Here is a 21,377-nt window from a genome sequence, read left to right as displayed (position 1 = left end):
CAGATTCTACACCACCCTCACACTCTAACTCAGGACAGGATTCAACCGCATCAGGAGTTAATTCAGCTGAGTATACTATTATAAAAGGACCAAATGACTTAAAGTTGACATTCAAAAAGACTGATGAACTGCATAAGAAAAAGTTTAGAATCATAACATGTCTTGAAGTGTTTTAAGAAATTTGTAAAAGTTAAAAATAAGTAATTCTGGTTAAGTCCTCCCAACTTAGTACCAAAGACCCCAGGTTAATCTTTTGCAGAGTGCTCCCCTAGGAGAGACCAAATTAGCAGACACAGATCAAGAGAGGTTTAACCAGAGGAGCAAGAGACTCTAAGGAGCTTGGAAACTTCATCTCAGTAAAATCCTCAAGAGGCAAGACCGGGTGGGCAGGCTGTGCAAGATGACCCATACCAGACTCTTGGGAAGGGTAGTAGTGCTGGCTCTGATTGCTGGTGGTGCTCTGGAGAGCCCAGGAGAGCTGTGCAATGAGTACTACCAACCTCTCTATGAGAAAGAAGTAAGCTCCTTGCTGAGAGTCCACACCAATTTAAACTACAATTCTGTTAACCTCTCCCAATTGATCCTTTATCAAGAGAATAAGAAAATATATTGGATGGCCCGGAACACCGCCACCTTTAGGCAGCCACTCCTGGGAGAGCACCCTGTAGGAGAAACCTGGTGGTGCTTTGAACATGATACTACTAAAGCAAACCTGGTAAATCTGGTCAAAGGAAAAGGTATTTCTAAATTTTGGGAGGGTACGACAAAAACGAATATATTTCAGGAAACCCCTAAACACCTGTTTTGGGTCAATGGTACCACAGCATCCACTGAATTGCCAAGAGACTGGTCTAGTGGTGGCATCATTAGAATTATAAAACAAACTGTCTTTATAATACACAAAGAATCTGGATCAAGTTTAAGAGTTCCTATATATGATGATTTAAGAAACACAAAACTGAAGAAGCAATATATGTTAAACAAAATTTTGAAACTACAATCAGAATTAGAAGTAATATCTAATCAGACCGCATTAGCTCTTAATTATATTAATGACCAACTCAACCAAACCAAAACAGTAATTTATCAAATCAAATTAATTGTAACAGTCATTAGAAACACCTTAAACGAAATAAGAAAACTGGCATATGTAAGAAATCAAAGGACTCCTACACTTGATTCCAGTTGGTGGGATAATCTATGGACTTTCAAAAAAAGTTGGAAAACTATAACCTTCACTGTGTGTACACTTGTTAGTTTGTTCTTATTTCCCTGTTTAACTAAAATAGTGACATCTGCTGTACAGAATAACTTAAGGATCTCTAAAGAGATTAACCTGAAAAAACAAAAAAAAGTAATGAAGTTTGGTAAATATGATCAACAGAGTGCTCAGGAAATTTATAATCAATAAAAAAATATAGGAAATTCTATGTCAATGAGCCAAAAATTATAAGTTGATGCAAGCTTAAGCTTAAGCCTGATCAAAGAAAAAGAGGGGGGACTGTTATGAGTAAAAAGTTATCTATTTTTTTTAGGTTGCAGAGTTAAAACAAGTCAGACCAGTTGCTGTAAGTTAGTTTCACTGTTAAAGAGTTCTTCTTCAATTACCTGTTAATGGCTGGTGATTAACCATTGTCCCCCTGTTGCTTGCCGCTTGCCAGGGAGGGACACCGGCACCCTCCTAAGTACCAGGAGGATAGGAGTGGCATCAGAGCTAGTATGCAGATGAGAAATGCATTGTGCCCCAAATTTTTACAGTTCTCCCAGGAAAACCCCTAAAATTACGAGCCAACAAGTGACCTAAGTGACATCTAAGGATGGGAGTGTAGTCCAGTACCTGCTTGGATCCTTTTTGCTTCTCACCGTCACCTGAAAAGATGTTGATTAAAGAGACGGCCCTATGCGTTAGACAAAATATCAGGAACCTTTCCTACGTGGAAAAACTGCAGAGGAGGAGATGTCAGGCCTGGTTCTGGTGTGGAGGGATGAAAAGGACAAAATGCACGCCCTTTTGATGCAGGGAATGCCCTGAAGGTGGGTGGTCTGCCTGCCCCTCCCACTGGAGCACCATGCTGAGATCCCCTGAGAGGAGCCCAGTGCTCCTTGCTCCTCTCTGCTGACACGTGAGCCTTTGTCTGGTTTTGGGGTGGCCCTGGCTGTGTGAGGGGGGCTCCGTGGGCACGAGACAGCCGGTCCTGTCCCGCTGGGTCCCAGCAGTGCCTTGCAGCTGTCCTGCATCCACGTCAGGATGCTGGCCAAGAGCGGTCCTGGAAGCTGAGGCACAGGTCAGGGCCTATGGTGTTCCCTCAGGATACGGCAGTCCCGAGGGGTCTCCCTAATTCAAAGAAATCTGCAGACAAATTAATTGTCCACCAAAAGCCCTTTTATTGAGCTGACGGGAGGGCAGGGGTCTGCACCCCACCAAAATGCTTCTCTGCCATGTATAAATTTCATTTGGTTTATGTAGGAATTGTATCAAAAGCACCATCCATCTTCAGCTTGCTGAGGTGATTTGATAGGCAGGGGTTTAGAAATACATTCTGTCAGATTCCTGTACTTGAAGCTGATGTCCAGGCACTGGCCAGGAAAGATCTTGATACCCTAAAGCAGCACTTCTTCCTCATGGCTTCCCTGCACAGGGCTGATTCCATACTTACCCTTAGTTCTTCTGGTAGAATGTGTCTAAAGCTTTTTGTCAAGTCCCTCTCCTGTCAAGTTAGGCCTGCCAGTTTTTTCTCATGCTAACTGACTCTACTTATGTGTGTCTGTGCTGAGTACTTGTTTACTTACGTGAATTGCTTGTGCTTGTGTCAAACAAAGGCCTTCTTTCATTCTCCCCTTCTCTTTATCCTGATGCAAATTCTTTTTGTGGTATATAGGTAATTTGTGCTGTTATAGAATTTGAAATGTTATAATGTTTAAAAGGGGTCTACAAAAGGGGGTCTGAGGGTTGCCACATACGGTGGGAGAACTGCGTACCATTGAAAAACTGCTGCGGATGGCAGACAGAGATCTAATTTACAACCGAAAAAATCTAGCCTGGGTGGAGACCAACTGCACCTGAAGGATCATGGCTGGTCAAGTGTCTCCGTCTCTCTGGGAGCCTCTCAGGAACCCCAGCCAGCCCCGGGTTGGCAGACAATGTGGCCCAAACCCCAGCCCCAAAGTGGCCGACAGTGGGGGGACACTCTCTGATGCCCCAAGGGTAGTGATGGCAGCTAGGCTAGTTGCCTTTGCATCAGAGGAGACACTGGAGCCATCGGTAGAGGATAAAAGGCCAACTCTCTGCAGGAGTCCAGTCCAAGGTTTATTCAGAGCTCCTCAGGAGGGCCCACACCTCAGTGGTGCCTCTTGTTCACAGTACCTGGGAGCAATGCCAAGGTTACATTTAAAGCGGGGGAGAAAACAGTAGGTAGATACATTTGCTGACCAACAAACACCCTCCAGGGATGCAACCTTAGGGAATAGACATTTGGGATAGTGTATAGAATAATACTTGGGGGTCTGCCCCCCAGGCCTCGGACTAATCACTTGACGACTTAGACCGAAAGTTCTAGATAGAGGGGGTGGGATGCTGAGTGACTGACAGAGAGCCAGAATGATCTCAACAAAGAATGATTACACAGGTAGAGGGAGGGGGTACAATCAGAGGTACACCATTTGGGGAAAATAAGGGGATACAAAAACAAAACGAATAGAAATATTACAAAGCATAAAAGCACGTTACAACAGTCAGGGGCTGAGATCAAGGTAGCAGGAGCTATTGGGGAACTTGCATTTGAATAACGAGTTCCCATAACTTCACTGGCAGCCATCATTGCTTGTCAGGAATTACACTGTCAAATCCAGCTCGGAGGAAGAGGTCAACATGAACATGTTTGACCAGCACTCATCGCTGGCCAGGAACTGTATTCTCCAGTCCAACTCGAAGAAAAGAAACAACATGAATATGATTGACAATGAAAAGAACAAGAGAGACTCTGCCTTGGGCTAGTAAAACAGTATAAAAACAGACTGTACTAGGCCGGATTTGTGAACAGACAGGGGTCCAATGTGATAGAGGTCAGATCACGGTTCACCCAGTGTCAAATCCCGGGGTCGACACTGTCCTTTTTTTTCTAGCTTTTGAGACTGTGTATTGGTCACAAAATAAATTCTCTTTTTGATTTTTATTAAATTGGTTTTATTGATTTTTACCTATAACATTTTGCAAGATCCTCTCCCTAGTCCACAGTACATATGTGTAGGAATATAAAAAGGTGGAAGACATTAGAAAGTGCAAAAAAGGCCTCAGAAAGTAGACACAAAGCTGAGAAAGGCTGGCACATTTCTCAACATGTTCATGGGAAACTAGGAAGTTAAAAACCAAGTGAATACATTTATATTTATCATAAGGAAAAAGAAAGAACAAGAATGTATTGATAGTCAAGATGTGAGAAGTTTTAAATATATGCTTTGCAAAGATAGAAGAAGTTTCAATCTTAAATAATGAATTATTGTGTATTGTTTGAGGTTTATAGAAGTCCTTTTGTTAATGTTAAACCCACGTGGTTCTCTTTCTTATTGGTTAGAGTATAATGACTTTGCACCTTTACTTTTATGCTGTTGGTTCAAAGAATATGTAGAAAAAGGCTTTGCATAAGCTGCCATCTTGTCTCTGATCTGGTTTTGCATGGATATTGTTATTTTCCTGTGTCTCTTGCTTTTTGCTTGTATGATACAGACAGATAATAAATCCTAAGTCTGCAGCCAGTCAGGGTCCCATCCCATTTGTGAGACATGGGCCAATCCAGCAGACACATGTACTGTTATGCTGCTCTTTTAATTTTCTGCCACATCCATAGGTTCATGATGGTTAAGAAGAGGGTTAATTTTTTTAACATTAGAACTGGTTTGCTGAGGAAGCTAAAAATCTGAGGAGCTGTTGGTGATTGCAGATTTGTCCATCACAAGAAGACATCTGACTCATGATGTTCTCTTTATTTCTCTATTTTGGTGATGATTTTGGTAACTTCTTTGATACCAGATTTGAGTGTCCATAAGGCTCTGTGGGATGCATTTTTGACTTCTGCCACTAGCCATTCTATATTAGGCTGGTACAGCATTTGCTTTAGAACATTAATGTTCCTTCCAGTTTGGAATTTGGGTGCTTCATGATACACATCGTACGCATTCTGCATAAGCTCAAGAGAAGTTTTTATGTGGTGCAGCTGAAGTCGCATCCACTTTTGGTTGTGAAATTACAAATAGAGAAGTTGGTATCATTAGTAGTTTCATTAAAAGAATCTGTTGTAATAGTTGTGCAAGCAGATCTCACACAGGCACATCCCCTTCCCACGTAACATACCTGTGATTTTGCATGGATTACTGGGCTCCTTTCAAAAATACAAGGGCTGCCCTCAGTGTGCAGACACTGATCCTCTCTTTCAAGCACTGCATTTTTGCACACAAAATTCAGTGCATCCCTTGGTACACATGCTTTGATACTAAGAGTTTGCCAGTTTCCAGTTTTCTTGTTGAAAATGGTCCAGACATTATGCTGAATGGGACTGAGAGCTACCTGAGTTCTTATAACTCCAAGGGCCAAAACTGGAATTACATGGTATTTTGTTGCATTCTTAATGGTTAATACAAAAGACTGCAGGATTCTGTTCATGCTATGTGAAATTGACCAATTGCCACCAAGTGTGGAAGTCTTTTTCAAATTCCTTTGTGGTTTCATTTTTAGGCATGATTTAGTTAATTCTCATGGCAATTTCCCCAGCTCTCCTTTTTTTAAGTTTTCCTGAGATTACAGACCGTAGCCACAGCTGAGCTTGTCTACATTGAAATGCTAAAGAAATGTTACCCTGTAGTTTTCCCATAAAGCCAACGACTACTGGAAACAATCCTGCTGTGTATTGTTGGCCAGGGTGGTTAATAGGTTAGCTGCCAGGCTTTGGGTCTGGGCAAGTGTTAGCAGGGCTGATCTGAGAGGAGTTTGTGTCTGTCCAATATAAAAACTCACAGTGCTTCATTTATTGACTAAGACTTCTTGATCAACAGATTTTGATATTCCCAGTTCAGACCCAAACCATCCCCTTAAGTTTTTTTTATACCTATGATTTGTGTCTGGGAATGTATCTATGACTCCCATCCTTTTAAGCTTTGCTGTATGAATGAGTAGTATTGCTGTTTAATTTTGGATCTATTAGCCTGTATCTTTACCTCCAGCATTTTCAGAGAGTACTGTGGATTTAGAAGCAACAATTGTTCATATGTTTGTCTTACCACAGAGTGAAAGACTATGTTATTTCACATATGGGTCCCGTGCTATGCAGTTGTTTGCTAATGTAAAGCTGTTTGTTTTGATTTTAATTTTAAATGTCTGTTGTGTGACCCATTCCGTTTCACTCCTTGTCGAGTACCCAAGGCATGGTAACTGGTTTCTTCAGATACATTGCCTGCCTTTAGGCAAGCATTTCAGAAACCTTCAGAAACCTTACACTGGTCCCATGTACTATTACAAAGGATACTTTACTAAAGTTCCCAGTACAAATGGCAGAGTATTCTGAGCACCTCAGCCCATAAGAGGATGTAGTTGTGCTGTCAGGATTCCATGCATATCTGGGTTGCCATCACGCGGTCATGACATTGGGCATGATATACCCTAACAGGATGATTGTGCTCCGAGCTTCCCCTCCAACTTGATTGGTGACTATTTCTGATGGCCTGGAATATGCCAAGAATGAAATTCAATTCTCAAAAGCAGATCCTCTATGAGACCTGTTCCATGTACTAAGCGTACAAGCAGGACGATTTATTACTCTAGACACACAAGAGCTGCCTCCTGGAAACAATATGTGTTGGGCCGCATTCCTGGCGGGCTCAATTCCTGTATCTCTGTGTGATGATGGTCCTCCCACCCCACCTGTGCCCCGCAGAAGAAGGGAACTATCTTGTGCTGGGTTATAGTCTCCCATTTTAATTTGCATAGCACAAAAATCCTGATAGGAATCACAGGAAAATGGATTTGCGCACTGCTTGTTAGAAAGGTCACGGATGCACATGGTCACTGTAGTAATCTTATCTAAAAGAGGTTGTGAGTTTCAAATTTACAAGCCATAAAGATCAGGTGGGACAAGAAAGAAAGGCATGGAGTCAGGTTTTCCTCAATCTTCAACTGCTCAGTCATTATTCCTTGAAATGGTGTAAAGTATTTTTACCTTATTAATCCCTTTTAGCCAATTAGGTCCTGAATATTTTTGAGTGTTCCATCTACCAGGATCTTACAGGCCAAGGAGATCATGATGGTAGTGACAGTCACCTACTGAGGCTTGGATTCTGATCAGAAATATTGGGAAGACAATGATGGTGTGAAACACATCTTGGTTTCTTCTGTCCTTTCTGAGGTCCAGTTGTTCACTCAACTTGCCTTTTGCAGAAGTCTTTTAATTCTGGAATAGTGTAGCCAAGAGGTTAACGCTTTAAGCTTTAAAGGCTGTATAAGTGATTAAAAGTACTAAATAGAGTCCTTTCCATTTTGGGATAAGAGGCTTTCCTTCAGGGGATTTGATATATACCTGGTCCCCAGGCTGGATTTGTGGAGAGGAGCATCCTCTGGCTCATGTGATCAAAATGTGTTGATTTATTTGCTGCAGCTGTTGTGTCAGTTGTACAACATGGTTCTGCAGATACCCCTCCCCAACTTGTACAGTATCTTCCCCTTGATTCTTATGCTTATATGGTCTTCTGTACAGTATTTCAAAGGGATTCAGATTTTCTTTTCTTTTTGGTCTTATTGAATCTGTAATAAAACCAAAGGTAGGGCCTGGGGCCAAGGTATGTTGGCCTCTTGTCCAGTTTTGACTATTTGTTGTTTTAGCAGATAATTCATCTTTTCCTCTTGGCTGCTGGCCAAGGGCCAATACAGCATGTGTAGGTGCCAGTAGATTTGTAGATTATTGCAAGGTTGCTGTGCAATATTTGCTAGGAAACGTGGTCCTCGATCAGAGATGTCTAAAGACACGCTGAACCAGGGCATTAGGCTGTTTAACAAAATCCTGAAAATTTCTTTGGATGGATTTGTTTGGGTTGGGAATGCCTTAGGTCATGCTGAGAAGGTATCAGTGAAAGCTAAAAGGTATTTATAGCCCCCTTTCTTGACAATTCAGAAAGGTCAACTTCCCAGTGCTGTCCAGGATATCGTCCCTTGTCTACTTTGCAAGCTCAACTCTAGTCCTAGTTTGTGGATTGGTTCTAAGACATTATTTCACACCCTTGGGTTCCCTGCTTTCCACTAGAGTACAGGTTGCATCTTACTATTGTCCTTATCAAATAATTATGTAAGGCATCGCCTTCCCAGTGTATACAATTATGTTCATCTTGATTTAATTTTCATAATGCTCTTTCAGACAGAACTGTCTATTCCTGAGGCGTAGCAAAAACAATATGTTTTCATTTTGAGTAAAAATTCCTTGCTAATTCCAGATATTTATGATTATATGACATACATCATTGTCATATTGTTCCTTACCTTTGGAAATTAGTGCCTGAACCTCAGCATGGCTTTCTTCTGCTGCTCTTGTTGCAACCTGTTACCCCTTTTGGGGTCTGTTTCTCCTTTCTGATGTCCTTTGCAGTGTATAACTGCAACCTCTTGAGGTAGTAGTACCTCCTGCAGCAATTTTAAGATTTCTTCTGAATGCTTGATCTGTTTTCCTTGAGCTGTCAATATTCTTTTTCTTTCCAAACTGCTTCATGGCATCTATTACTCTGAAGGCACACTTGGAATCTGTTCATATATTGATCCTTTTTCCTCAGGCTGATCAGAAGGTACAGCTTAAAGTGATTATCTCTGCCTTCTGAGCTGACTTGTCAAGGGCTTCAATCCCCTATTGCTCCGTGCTAATTGTATATGCTGATTTTCACTGATCTGCACTTACAAAACCACTCCCATCTGTGTACTGAGATTCTGCTCCTGGAATTGGAGTTTCTTTAAGATCTGGGCAGCTGGAATAAAGTGGACTTCATGGTTTTGATACAGTCATGCTACAGAGGTTCCTTGTCTGTCTGGTGAGTGGCCAGGAATGCTGCTGGATTAACTACAGAAGAGATTAGTTTGGTAATACCACATTGTTCCACCAAAATTGCCTGATGTTTAAGCAATCTGGAGGGTGAAAGCCAATGCCTACCCTTTTGCTCAAGAAGTGCTGCTACTGAATGTGAGATAAATACAATTATTTGTTGACTCAGCGTGAATTCCCAGGCTTCTTGGATGTTTGAAACAAGAGCAGCAACTGCTCACAGTCAGGCTGTCCCCTACTCACTTCATCCAGTTGTTTTGAGTTGTCTTCTATGGGCCAATTGTTTGAGCCACTACAAGGACTACAATCTCTACACCCCCTACACAACAAACAAGGGATCAGAGGGTTACAAGGAGCATAGGGCATCAGTCACTTTGCTTTCCCTGCCACTCCTGTCATCGGAAAGTGGAAATGCAGGTAGAGCTACTGCACTTGGTCCGTGTCAGACTGTAAGTGTCAGAGTCACTCTGGCCTTTCTCACCATCTACTTCTTCCTTGTCCTTCACCTGCCAAGCCCCTCAGGGTGACAATGCAAATGCAGTTCCACACATTCACACTCTTTCATACAACACAAAAGGGTACTTAGGGGCTTTCCCACAAACTAGAAAATTGTCTTAGCAATCAAGGTTTTTGGAGCATCCAAAATATATCATCCTATTGTTGGAAAAAATCCCAGCTGGGCTGCCAGTGACCTATGTCCTCCAGAACTTCCTCACAATGTTTTAAGTTTTCTAGACACTTAATTCCAATTTCCAATCTGCAAGATCATACAATGCTGTTTCTCACTGAGACACCGTTTCCACTTCATGCGTTCCTAGAGACGAACTTTGGAACACACACTCAAGTTTTCTGACTACTTCTATTCCAATTAACAGCATTCCATACCCAAAGGAAAAGGTAACAGTGTTGAGCACATTCCCTTCCTTACCTTAACATAGGCAAAGAATAAACGATGTTGCAGTGACAGACTTAACACATGCACACACACACAATATAATATCAGACTTAATAAAATCTCTAAACCAGCTCCCAATCCAAATTCCAGCAACATTTAATCAATGCCAGTTAGCATACCACTCCTGAACTCTGGGACTCTAACCCACCAAGGGGACGCTCGCCCCTGACCCGGGACCGTGTAGGTGGGACTCCCTGTGCCACCTGTGCAAGGCACCCATCAGACTTGAACCCACATGGTGTGAATGAGCTGTGTAGGCGGGGGCCTCTGTACATGACAAACGAGTGAGTATTGCTTTATACCACGGGTAACAAAGGAACAGACAGAACAAATGCGAGCGGTTAGTGATAAAGAGTTTTTCCATATGACATACTTCACGTCCATGTCTGTCCCAGCATGGATCCAGGGTCTGTGGAGGCACCAGTTTCTTGCCTGTGGAATGTCCTACTTCCCCCAAGAGAAAAGAGGCAGCTGGAGAAAGAGCTTGCCAGGCTGCTCTCGATCCTTTAGCAGCAGCCCTGGGTGAGTGGAGAAGTCCCAGCCGAGCGCAAATGTGCCAAGGGAACAGCCGTGCACAGGAAGGCTTGGTGGGAAGGATGATCCAGGAACCATGGGCCTGGCAGCCTGAGCTTGCTAATGGGGAAGGCCTTGGAGCAGATCCTCCTGAGTGCCATCCCATTGCATGTGCAGGGAACCAGGGGGTCTGCTGGAGGCTGGGAAAGCTCTGGAGAGGGACAGGGACTGCTGGGAGTGCTGGCGGGGTGTTGAGGGCTCCTGTGCAGGTGTTTGGAGGGGTTGGTGTTGGGGAAGGAGTTGTCTGGAAGGTGAGAGGTCTAGGCTGGAATTGGAGTCAGTTTGAAGGCAGCATTTGTGGTTTGGCACACCTTTGGTTATGGAGGGAAGAAAGAATACCTGTGACTATTTTTGTTCATGGTCCTGATTCTCCTGCAGGGAAGAAGAGGGGAGAGCTGCACTTTCTTGGCCACTTAGATATCTCTACCAGGGGGAGTTTTGGCCCTTTTGCCATATCTACCAGGGGGAGGATTGACCCTTTTGCCAGCTACTCATTTGTTTGGCTGCTTTTGTAACACTGAGTGGACTTTCATTCCTTGAGAGCTTTTATTCCTTAAGAGAATTGGGATACTATCACCCCTTCATCAAAAACCATTAGAAACCAAATGGCCTTCTGTTTGCCTCTGTGTAGTGTTACATTTTGTAAAATTAATCCCAATGGATGGCGTTAAGGCAAATGAGTTGCTGCTGTGAGAAGGGAAGCCAATTTCCAACTCTTTCATGTTCTCAGGCCATCAAAATTAATTTGGAGACTTTGCAACTTTTTGGAACTACTTGACTTGAACAATGGGTGGTAAAGCTTTACTGAATTGATGATTCTTTAATGCCAGCCTCTTCTGTGCCTACACAGTAAAGATGTATTTTGTGCTGCAGGAAATGACTTCAATGAGAAAATAATTTCAGCATGCAGTAAGAGCTCCTGATACCAAGTGTTGCAGCAGTGCTCCAGGTGCTGCTGCCAACAGCCCCTGCAGGGAGGAGCACAGCCCCCAGTGCACGTGGGCTTTGGCTCCCTGTGGCACAGAAGCCCCCCGGGGCACAGGTCTCTGGGGCAGGAGAGGGGCAGCAGCGCTGCCAGGGCTCGGGGGGTGGCAGCTCTGCTTGGGCGGGGACTCTGCCACACCTGCTGATGGCAGCGCTGCCTGGGCCCCAGGGCTCAGAGCAGCATTGGTGCCCTGGCCCACACGTTCCCTGTGCCTGTCACAGCCGCGGGTTTAGGATGGCCAGCAGCCGGGACGTGTCCCAAGGAGGCCATGCCAGCTTCCGTGGAAGGCCCCGTGTCCTTGCCAGCGCGGCTGCCTCGGCAGCCCTGGGGGCTCCTTCTGCTGCCCTGAGCCCGCAGAGCAGGGCAGCGCTTGCTGATGGGCTGAGCCCTTCCTAAAGATCCTGTCAGGCTGCCTTAGACACTTGGGGCCAGGGATTCCTGCCAACCGGGGCCACTTTGGGTGGGCTGGGTGCGGCCCCAGGGCAGGTGGCAGTGTGTGCAAGGTTCCTTTGTGACACGCTGCAGCATGGCATGGAAGGGAACCGGGTGTCCAAGGGCCCTTTGTGACACGTGGTGACATTGAGCTGGTGGTGACAAGAGCAGGGCACAGTGCTCGGAGCACGCGACAGGACAGGACGGGACAAAGCGGTGCCGTGAGGAGCGCTCGTTCGTGTCTGACCTGGAGCTTTCCCGAGGCGTTATTCCTACAGGTGTCCTCGTGGCAAGACTGCGGGTCTTGGTGGCCTGTGGCCTTCCCGAGGCTTCTCTTTTGCAGGTGCCTCCGAGGCCAGACTGAGGGACTTGGTGACTCAGAGCTTTTCTGAGGCATCTCCCATCCTTCTGGTCTGTGCACTCGAGGCAAGACCCTGGCACTTTGTGACCAAAACCATTTACAAGGCGTCTCCTGTCCTTGTGGCAGGAGCCCTCGAGACCAAAGCACAGGACTTGCTATCCTGCAGTCTTCCTGAGGCTCCTCTGCCTCAGGTGTCTTCAAGGCACAACTGAAGACCTGCTGATTCATAACTTTCACAAGGCATCTGTCTTTAAGGTGACCTCAAGGCCAAACTCTGGCATGGCGGGCAGATTTCTCAGCCTATTTAAAGTCTTCAGGGGGAAAAAGAAGAAAGGCCCTGGAGCTGCCCCAGGAAAACGGCTGGAGGAGCCAAATCACTTCCAGCCATTACAGGATGGTGAGTGGCAGAGCTGAGCCACAGAGCTGATGGTGGCAGCCAGCTTGGCCCCGCCCCATCCAATGCCATGCCATGCCATGCCATGCCATGCCATCCCGCCCCATCCCATCCCATCCCATCCCATCCCATCCCCTGGGGACATGCCCATGGACAGGTTGGAAGAGGGCCCAGGCAGACACCCCGCAGTGGCCGTGCTCCATCCCCCTGGGGCATCCCGGGGCTGTCCCTGCCTGGGGAGTGCAGGGCTGGGCTGTGTTCCCCGGCCTCTCCCACAGCCCCTCAGCTCTGGCTGTGCTCGCTCTTTGCCAGATGCATCCCTGGACCGGACACAAGAGAAGGAAGCCGCCCACGGCTGCTTCGGCAGAACCCTGAAGGTACCTGCAGCCATCCCAGCCATGGGCTGGGCCTGCTGTCCCTGCTCAGCCGAGCACTATGCTTGGAGCATGCCATGGAACACCCCTGACTTCCCTGTCCTTGGTTCTGCAGATATTCCCGAAATTTCTGCGCATTCGACGCAGGAAGCCCAGCACCCCAGCAGCTGAGGGCCCAGCTGAGCCTGACTCGGGGCTGACCCAGCTCCAGGCAGAGCCTGATGTCAGCCTGGATTTGGCTGAGTTCTCAGATGACTCTGAGACCTCAGTGACTGAAACCTGGGTGAAGGCTCTTTTGATGTCAATGATCGAGGACATGATAATCACAGCCGCCAACACTGGAGAGACTCAGGGCATCACAAACTCTGACACTAGCACAGATTCAGCAGAGTGCTCTGAAGACTCTGAGGCTGTGATGAATCTCCGGGATCATAGGGCAAAGTCTGACGAGGCAGTGACTGAGGTTGTGGCCATCACACCTGCCAACACTGGAGAGACTCAGAGCATTGCAAATTCTGACACCAGCACAGATTTGGCTGAGTGCCCAGAAGACTCTGAGGCTGTGATGAATCCCAGTGATCCCGAGGGAAAGGCTGATTTGGCAGTGACTCAGGATGTGGCCATCACCACTGCCAACACCGGAGAGACTCAAGAAATACCAAATAGTGACATGATGTCCACTCCCACTCTGATGTGTGCTCCCACTAAGGATTTTTTCGAGGAGAGTGCTGTTCCATCTCAGCAACAGGTAAGCAGCCTGGGGCCAGGGCTGGAGGCCTCCCAGGGCCGTGTGTCCCCTCAAGCCTCAGTCACTGGAACCCCTCAGCCTTTGAGGCCAGCACAGTGAAACGGGAAGGGAGGCACTTCTTGGGAGGAAACTGGGGAAGTTGCTCCCCTGGACAGGGCTCCAGGTCTTCCCCATGCCTCCTCCAGGTGCCAGCCATGGTGAAGAACATCCACCAGAGTCTTGTGTCACGTGTCACTGTGAATGCCAGGCTGCAAAGTGACATTGTGAGGCTGGCTGAGGAACACCCTGCTGACGTGGCGCTGACCCTCCTGCACTGTGCCCCAACGTGTGACAGGTACGGGGCCCACGTGCCGTGAGAGCTCAGGGCTCACCAGCCTTTAGGGCCCGTGGCCCATCACAGCCTGTCCAATGGGCTCTGCCAGACAGGCAGAGAGCTCCAGGACCCTCAGGCCCCTCTGTTTGCTCAGCCTGCTGCCAATGCTCCCTCCCTGCCCCTCAGGGCACCGGGGCTCTGTCACCGTGCCCCCACAGCTGCACAGGGCATGGTACTGTGACTGAGACACCCCTGACACAGAGCTCTGATCCCACAGAGCTGCTGCAATGATGTGGAGAGCTATAGGCTCATCAAGACCAACAATGGAGAAGGTGCTGGCAACACTGCTCTGTGTGATGGAGGATTGGCCTCTGCACAGCACATGCACCTCCGATGGGGACAACAAGGACGTTTTTGCCCTGGCTGTGAGTTTCTGGAACTGGCCTTTGCTTGCCACCCGGTTGCCTTTCCAGCAGTTCTCCATCCTCTCCCTGCCTCAGTCGCTGGGCTGAAACTTGAGCTAGGGCCAGGCTCAGGGGGTACCAAGCCTGCTGCTCCTCCGGCGTCTGCCCTTGGGCCCTGCCCCATGGACACCAGGGCACTGAGCGCTGTCTTGGGCTGCTTCTTTTGCAGGCAACTCTGGTGATCTGGGTCATTGTGCCTAAATGCCGCAAGGCAATGATCCGTTATTCAGCCCGCCTGTTTGCGGCTCTGCTCTTCCACGTTGTCATCACCACGCAGCAGATGCCACCAAAGGAAGTTGAAAGCTTCTGGAGAGCGTGCCAGGAGGAACACCACCTTCCCAGCAAGCCCAGCAGGTCCCAGTCCTCCTGTCCTTCCCCTGCCCTTGTGGCCAGTGCCAGTGCTCTCAGTGTGACCTGGGCTTTGCTCTGCACACAGGTTTGCAGTGCAGGCCATGAAGGCTCTGCTCTGCCGACTGAAGTATGACAAAGAAGTGATGGCTATGGAGCGTAAGTGTGGCTGGGACATGCTGCTGTGTGCTCACACCCAGCACTATGCCGTGGGTCTGCTGGCCAGGTGAGACCCCCTTCTCCTCCACACTGCCCCCAGCATTTGTGCCCTGTGCCCGGGTGCCCCACACAGTCCCTGTGGTCATGGGCCAGAGGGCCTTGTCACCGAGGGACGGCCAAGGAGACTGGAAAAGGCTGGGAGAGGAGGGTGTCCAGAAGGGGCCACCTCCCACAGCGCTCACATCCTCTCCAGGGATGCTGGGCAAAGACCAGACCTCTGTGAGTCAGTCCTGGGCGAGGTTTGGTCCCCCCACCTCAGGCTCTTGGTGTCTTTTTTCCCCTTCCAGAGAAATGCGTCGTGTCTCCCCCTCCTTGTGTTCTGGGATTGCTCTCCGCCTGCTTGGGCTGCTCAGCAGGGAGGAGCCACACTGGGATCTGCCTGCCCTGGCGTTCCTTGTGGAGGTGAGCCTGAAGGCCAGCGCTGCCTTGCTGAGCTGCCTCCCAGCTCTCTGCCCTCTCGTAGCTGCAGCTGCCTGGGACGGTGCCCGTGCCCTGTGCTGCTGCCTGGGCCCAGCCCTGTGCGGTTCCGGGCTGCTGCTGGCCAGGTGCCCTGTCACTGCCCTGTGCCTTTCAGGTCCTCGAGTGCCTGGACTTGAGGGAATGTGCTGACAGCATCCTGGAGATCATGTCAAGGCACCTGAGGAACGAGTGCAGGGAGAGGCGTCGCCTGGCGCTCAGAGGCCTCGTGGTGCTCAGCAAGGATCCCTCGATGGTGAGAAGGGGCAGCGGCTGAAGCTGCGCTGGGGAAAGTAGCCCCATGGGCTGGCAGGGCTGAGGCAGCTGAGGCAGCTGCTCCCAGCTCTCCTGCCTCACCTGCCCCAGTGCTTTGGGGCAGGCCTTTGGCCTGTGGGCCCTGCAGCAGCAGGCTGGGGTTGCAGTGCCAGGCTGGTGCTGGCGCTGCAGCCGTCCATGGCCTCCCAGCACAGCCTTGTGTTCCACACAGGCCAGGAGAATGGGCACTCTGTCTCCAAGCCTTCTGGAGCTGCTGGGTGATGCAGATGGAGAGCTGGTCGGCATGACACTCTCGGTGTTCACAAATGTGCTCCTGCACAAAGACATGCTGGTATCCAGCATCACTGCCCCGAAGCTGGCTGAGGCTCTCCTGCTGCTCTTCGACCACGTAAGGCTTTGTATCCCCAGCCTCGGGCACTGGGTGCTGCCCAGAAACTTTGTGCACTGTGGATTTTTGTACCGTTCAGCTGGGCCTGGAGCAGTTGGTGCTGAGGTTTTTTTCCTTTCATTCAGGACAACAGCCATGTGCAGCTGCTCTCCCTTGACCTCTTCTTCAAGGTGATGGATTTGGTAGTAGAAGAGGGAAAAAAGCCCCTTAAGTCAATTGTGTGCCAGAGCCTTCCTGCACTCTTCTTCCACTGCCACGATGAGAATCAGCACGTGGCAGAGGTGAGGACTCGTGGGCTGCTGCTGTCCCCCTGCGAGGGGGCTGGGCTGCCGGCTGCCCTGGTCACATCCCGAGCTGCAGCCTCCTCCAGGCTGTGGCACAGGGATGTGAGTCCTGTGCACTGGGCTGTGGGGCTATCTCTGGGTGTCTGCTGCTCTCCAGGCCTCCCGGAAAATGCTGCATTGTGCAGCCAGATTCCTGAAGAGGAAGGAACTCAAGCAGCTGGTGGAGACAGGGAAGCTGTTGGCGTTTGCCGAAGTCCTGGTAAGGACGGCCTGGAATCCCCAGCCTCAGCCTGGAGAAGACCCCTGAGCACGGTGCTCAGTGTGCGGGGCTGGCAGCTGTGCCCCTGCCCGCTGCTGCACCCAGAGGCGGCGCGGGCTCTTCTCCAGGCTGCTGTGGGCCCGAGCCGGGTGCCCATGGAGCCCCGGCGCGGCGGGGCTGCGGGGCGGCCCCGCGGCTCTCCGGGCAGCAGCCGGCCCTCTGCCCCCTGCGGAGCCCGGCGCCAGCGGCTGCTGGCCGCGCCTCAGGGCTGTGCGGGCAGGGGAGGCCGGGGCTGGGCGCAGGGAGCGCCCGCCACAGGGGCTGAGCCCGCGCCGAGCCTTCCCTGCTGCCGCTCTCTGCAGCTGGCAGAGGACAGGAGCCGAGCGGCCGAGCACCTGCGCCGGGCCCTGCGCTACCTGGAGAGCCCCCAGGAGCCCCTGCGAGAGGCGGCCATCAGCTTCATGGGTGAGCCCGGAGGCCGGGCTCCCTCCCCGGCCCGCCGCAGCTCGGCCCCAGCCCCGCCCGCTGCCCCGGCAGCGCCATCCGGGCCCGGCGCCGTGGAGCCCCGCCTGGCCCGGGCGCTGCTGCCGCCCTCTGGCAGCCGTGCCCTTGGGCGGCAGCGTGCGGCAAGGGCCCGGGCTGAGCCCTGCCGGGCCAGCAGGGCGTGTGGCCGCAGCGCTGGCAGCGCCGCTGGCAGGGAACTGTGCCGCTGCCGCCGTGACAGGCTCTGTGTTAACAGGGATCGCCGGGGTGCTCCTGAGTGGGCAGCCAGGAGAGCTCCAGCTCCTCACTGAGGGTGAGTGAGGGCAGCCGGCTGACAGCGGGTGCTGGCTGGCAGGGGGAGCTGCCATCCCTGTCCTGGCTGCAGAGGGCTTCGCTCCTTGTGTGGATGATGGGTGGCGTGGGCAGAGCACAGAAAGATTTCAGGGACGCAGCGGGCGGATTCGTGGCCTGCTGATCCAGTTGACACCCCCTCTCTTGTGGCCATGGCCAGAGCTGGGTGGGATGGCCCTGGCAGGACGGTCTCCTAGGATTCCCACAGATCCAGCTTCTGACCATGGCTCTGTTCCTCTCTCTTCCAGCCCTTCAAGCCCTGAAGAGAGATGACAGCCCTTCCCAGACATGCCTAGTTGTTCAACAGATATTCAGTGAAAGAGCTGCAGAACTGGCTCAGAAGGTCCAGTGTTTGTTTACAACCTCCAAATGCCATGGAAGATGAGACTGCCTTGATAACAGAAGAGACCAGCTGGAGCTCCAGCCACAGCTGATGATTGGCACAGCTGAGCCTGTGGGAAATTGCATGCCTTCAGCCCTCTCCCTGCTTATAGATAGCTCCCTCCCTCCAGCCCTCAGACTCTGCCCATCGCCTTTTTTTCCCTCCACTCTCCCTCCCTTTTGACAGCTCTTTCCCTCTAGCCCTCAGATCCTGCCCATCCCCTTTTTCCCCACCCAGCTCATCCCTTTGCTTCACCTTCCACTAATAAACAGTTTGGCTTCTTCACTTTGCCTGCATCCCTGTGGAGCTGCAGCAGAACAAATCCAGGGCCCTGGGACACACAGGCCCCTGCTGCCGTTCTCTGCCACGCCGTGTTTTGTGCACAGACCCAGAGGAATGAGGGCAGCTCAGGCTGGCACGGTCCCTGTGCTGAAGGTGCAGTTCCACAACCCTGTGCAGGTACAGATCTTGCTGAGCATCCTGGAGGCCCTGGATTTTGGAAGAGACAGCCTGAGGATGCTCTGAACCCAGCTGTCAGGGATTCCATGGCAAGCATCCATGGAGGGCAAAGGAGCTTGGAATGCTGGAAGTTTCCAAGAACAGCTTCCTGAAAGCACAGCAGTGCTCCATCCCTTCACAGGATGAGGAGGAGGGCAGAACCAGAGATCATCCTGGCTCAACAGGGAGCTTTGGGTGTGCCTAAGGGCAAATGAAGCAGCAGGACGGTGCCCGAGACTCAGACACGCGACCGTGCCGGTGCCCGGAGCGCTGCCAGGCAGTGCCGGGATCCCGGCTGTGGTTCTGGTCCCCACAAGTGAGGAATGGCAGCTCCAGGCTCAGCCCCAGGCAGAAAGCCAAGCAGGTGAGAGCAGAGGGAGGGCACCCTCCCAGTCTCTCTTGGCCATGGCCGCAAAACAGCCCCTGCTGCTTCTTCCTCCGCCGGTGTTTGGGGTGTGCTGGTGGCAGAGCCAGCCAGCTTGTGCTCTGCGTTCCAAAGCCCCTTGGGAGCGGGCATGAAAAGCGCAGTGTGCACAGCAGAGAGTCCTGGAAGGTGCTGGCAAGAGCATCCTGTGGGAATAGGGCTCTGGTTCCTGGCCGGGAACAGCCTGGTTTTGCTGCCATCTCCAGAGGCAGGAGTTGAGGCAGGTGAAGAGGCAGCGGACAGCTTGTGTTTCTAGAGGATCTGGGGCTGCATGTCTGAACCTCCACCTGGAAACTGACTTGGGGGAATATGAGCTAGAGCTGGAGTGCCTGTCCTGAAAGGACCTGAAGTAATTCAGCCTTGCCAACGTTTCTTGAGGGTGTGTTGGTGTTCCCCAGGAGAGCTGCACATGTAGGGAAACACTTTTGGAGGAAAGGGCTTGCTTCTTAAGGAAGGTGCTTCCCAGGGAGCTCCCAGTGAGGTAGGTGCAAGTGTCCCCCATTGGCTCTCTGTGCTCCTTTCAGTCTTTGAGACCCATTACACTTGGCAGAGGGGCAGGGAGAAGGCTGTGAAGAGCAGGTTTGGCATCTGCCTGGACCTACAGAGACCAACCCAAGCACCTGCAGCAGGGTGTGTTACCCACTTTGGACAGAGGCGTGAGCAGGAGCATCTCTGTCCAGCTGTGAGCCCCAAAGCTCTCTGCGAGAACTGTGAATTAAAAGGTCTTTACACACACACTTTTCACATCTTCCCTGTCTGCTGCGTTTCAACTCTTGGCAGTATGCATTTGCCTCCTGCTTGGTGGGCGCTGCTGTGGCCCAGGGCCAGCACAGAGCTGGGATGTATAGGCCAGGCAGTGTGGAGAGTCTTGGCTGATCTTGGTGTGTTCCTGGCCTCAGAAAGGCTTGGAACGTTTGCCTCCCAAGGCGTCCTGCTTATTGGCTCTCCCTGTGCATCTAGGAGAGGACAAGGTAGGCATTTCTGGCAGCTGGGCATCAGCAGGCCTTAAAATGGGGGCATGTTGTGGAGCAAGCCCAGCTGAGATCCCCTGAGAGGAGCCCAGTGCTCCTTGCTCCTCTCTGCTGACACATGAGTGTTTGTCTGGTTTTGGGGCGGCCCTGGCTGTGTGAGGGGTGCTACATGGACACGAGACAGCCAGTCCTGTCCTGCTGGGTCCCAGCAGTGCCTCGCAGCTGTCCTGAATCCACATCAGGATGCTGGCCAAGAGAGGCCCTAGAACCTGAGGCAGCTGTCATTAAATTTTGCAGGTGCTTACAGGTCAAAGGCACTGGTGTTCCCTCAGGATACAGCAGTCCCAAGGTCTCCCTAATTCAAAGAAACCTGCAGACAAATGCATTATCCACCAAAAGCCCTTTTATTGAGCTGGCAGGAAGACAGGGGCCTGCACCCCACTAAAATGCTTCTCTGCCACGTGTAAATTTCAGTGGGTTTGAATTGTGTAGGAATTGTATGAAAAATAACATCCATCTTTACCCTGCTGAGGTAAATACAGAAATACATGTATGAGAAATACATTCTGTCAGATTCCTGTACTTGAAGCTGATGTCCAGGCGCTGGCCAGAGTGGTCTCCATGCCCTAAAGCAGCACTTCTTCCTCGTGGCTTCCCTGCACAGGGCTGGTTCCATACTTGCCCTTAGTTCTTCTGGTAGAATGTGTCTAAAGCTTTTAGTCAAGTCACTCTCCTGTCAAGTTAGGCCCACCAGGTTTTTCTTATGCTAACTGATGCAAAATGCTTATGTATGTCAGTGCTAAATACTTGTTTACTTATGTGAATTGCTTGTGCTTATGCCAAACAAAGGCCTTGTAGCATTACCAAATGTGCCCAAGGCTGCCCACTCCTTGTGGCACCAGTTGCTTTCCTGTGGAATGTTCTACCTCCCCCAAGAGGAAAGAGGCAGATGGAGAAAGAGCTTGCCAGGCTGCTCTCGATCCTTTAGCAGCAGCCCTGGGTGAGTGGAGAAGTCCGAGTGCAAATGTGCCAAGGGAACAGCCGTGCTCAGGAAGGCTCAGTGGGAAGGATGATCCAGGAACCATGGGCCTGGCAGCCTGAGCTTGCTACCGGGAAAGGCCTTGGAGCAGATCCTCCTGAGTGCCATCCCACAGCACGTGCAGGGAACCAGGGGGTCTGCTGGAGGCTGGGAAAGCTCAGTGAAGGGACAGGGACAGCTGGGGGTGCTGGCGGGGTGTTGAGTGAAAATAAAATGGGCAGGAGATCGTTCTCCTTTTTTAATGCCTTTATTAAGAAGAATGAGCTCAGGTGGGGAGAAGTCGACGGGTTGCGCCCACACTGCTGTTGCTCCCAGGCGTGGCACGAAGAAGGAGG

The 21,377-nt window shown here is 50.6% G+C and overlaps 1 protein-coding gene across 1 annotated transcript; it reads left to right on the top strand.

Moving 5' to 3' along the window:
- The first annotated feature begins 12,198 nt into the window (after positions 1-12,198).
- On the top strand, positions 12,199-18,395 carry LOC135309337 (maestro heat-like repeat-containing protein family member 1). The gene is made up of 15 exons (XM_064435487.1): positions 12,199-12,768; positions 13,078-13,142; positions 13,255-13,887; positions 14,073-14,221; positions 14,478-14,625; positions 14,834-15,018; positions 15,101-15,238; positions 15,519-15,633; positions 15,806-15,943; positions 16,175-16,351; positions 16,477-16,632; positions 16,793-16,894; positions 17,257-17,359; positions 17,634-17,690; positions 17,977-18,395. Exons 1-15 carry the CDS (start codon positions 12,651-12,653, stop codon positions 18,111-18,113), a joined length of 2,421 nt encoding a protein of 806 aa, XP_064291557.1. The 5' UTR covers positions 12,199-12,650; the 3' UTR covers positions 18,114-18,395.
- The last annotated feature ends 2,982 nt before the right edge of the window (positions 18,396-21,377 follow it).

The sequence above is a fragment of the Passer domesticus genome, chromosome 10 (assembly GCF_036417665.1).
Source record: "Passer domesticus isolate bPasDom1 chromosome 10, bPasDom1.hap1, whole genome shotgun sequence".
Taxonomy (NCBI): Eukaryota; Metazoa; Chordata; class Aves; order Passeriformes; family Passeridae; genus Passer; species Passer domesticus.
Note: the sequence above shows the minus strand (reverse complement) of the source record. Positions and strands in the feature narration are given on the sequence as shown.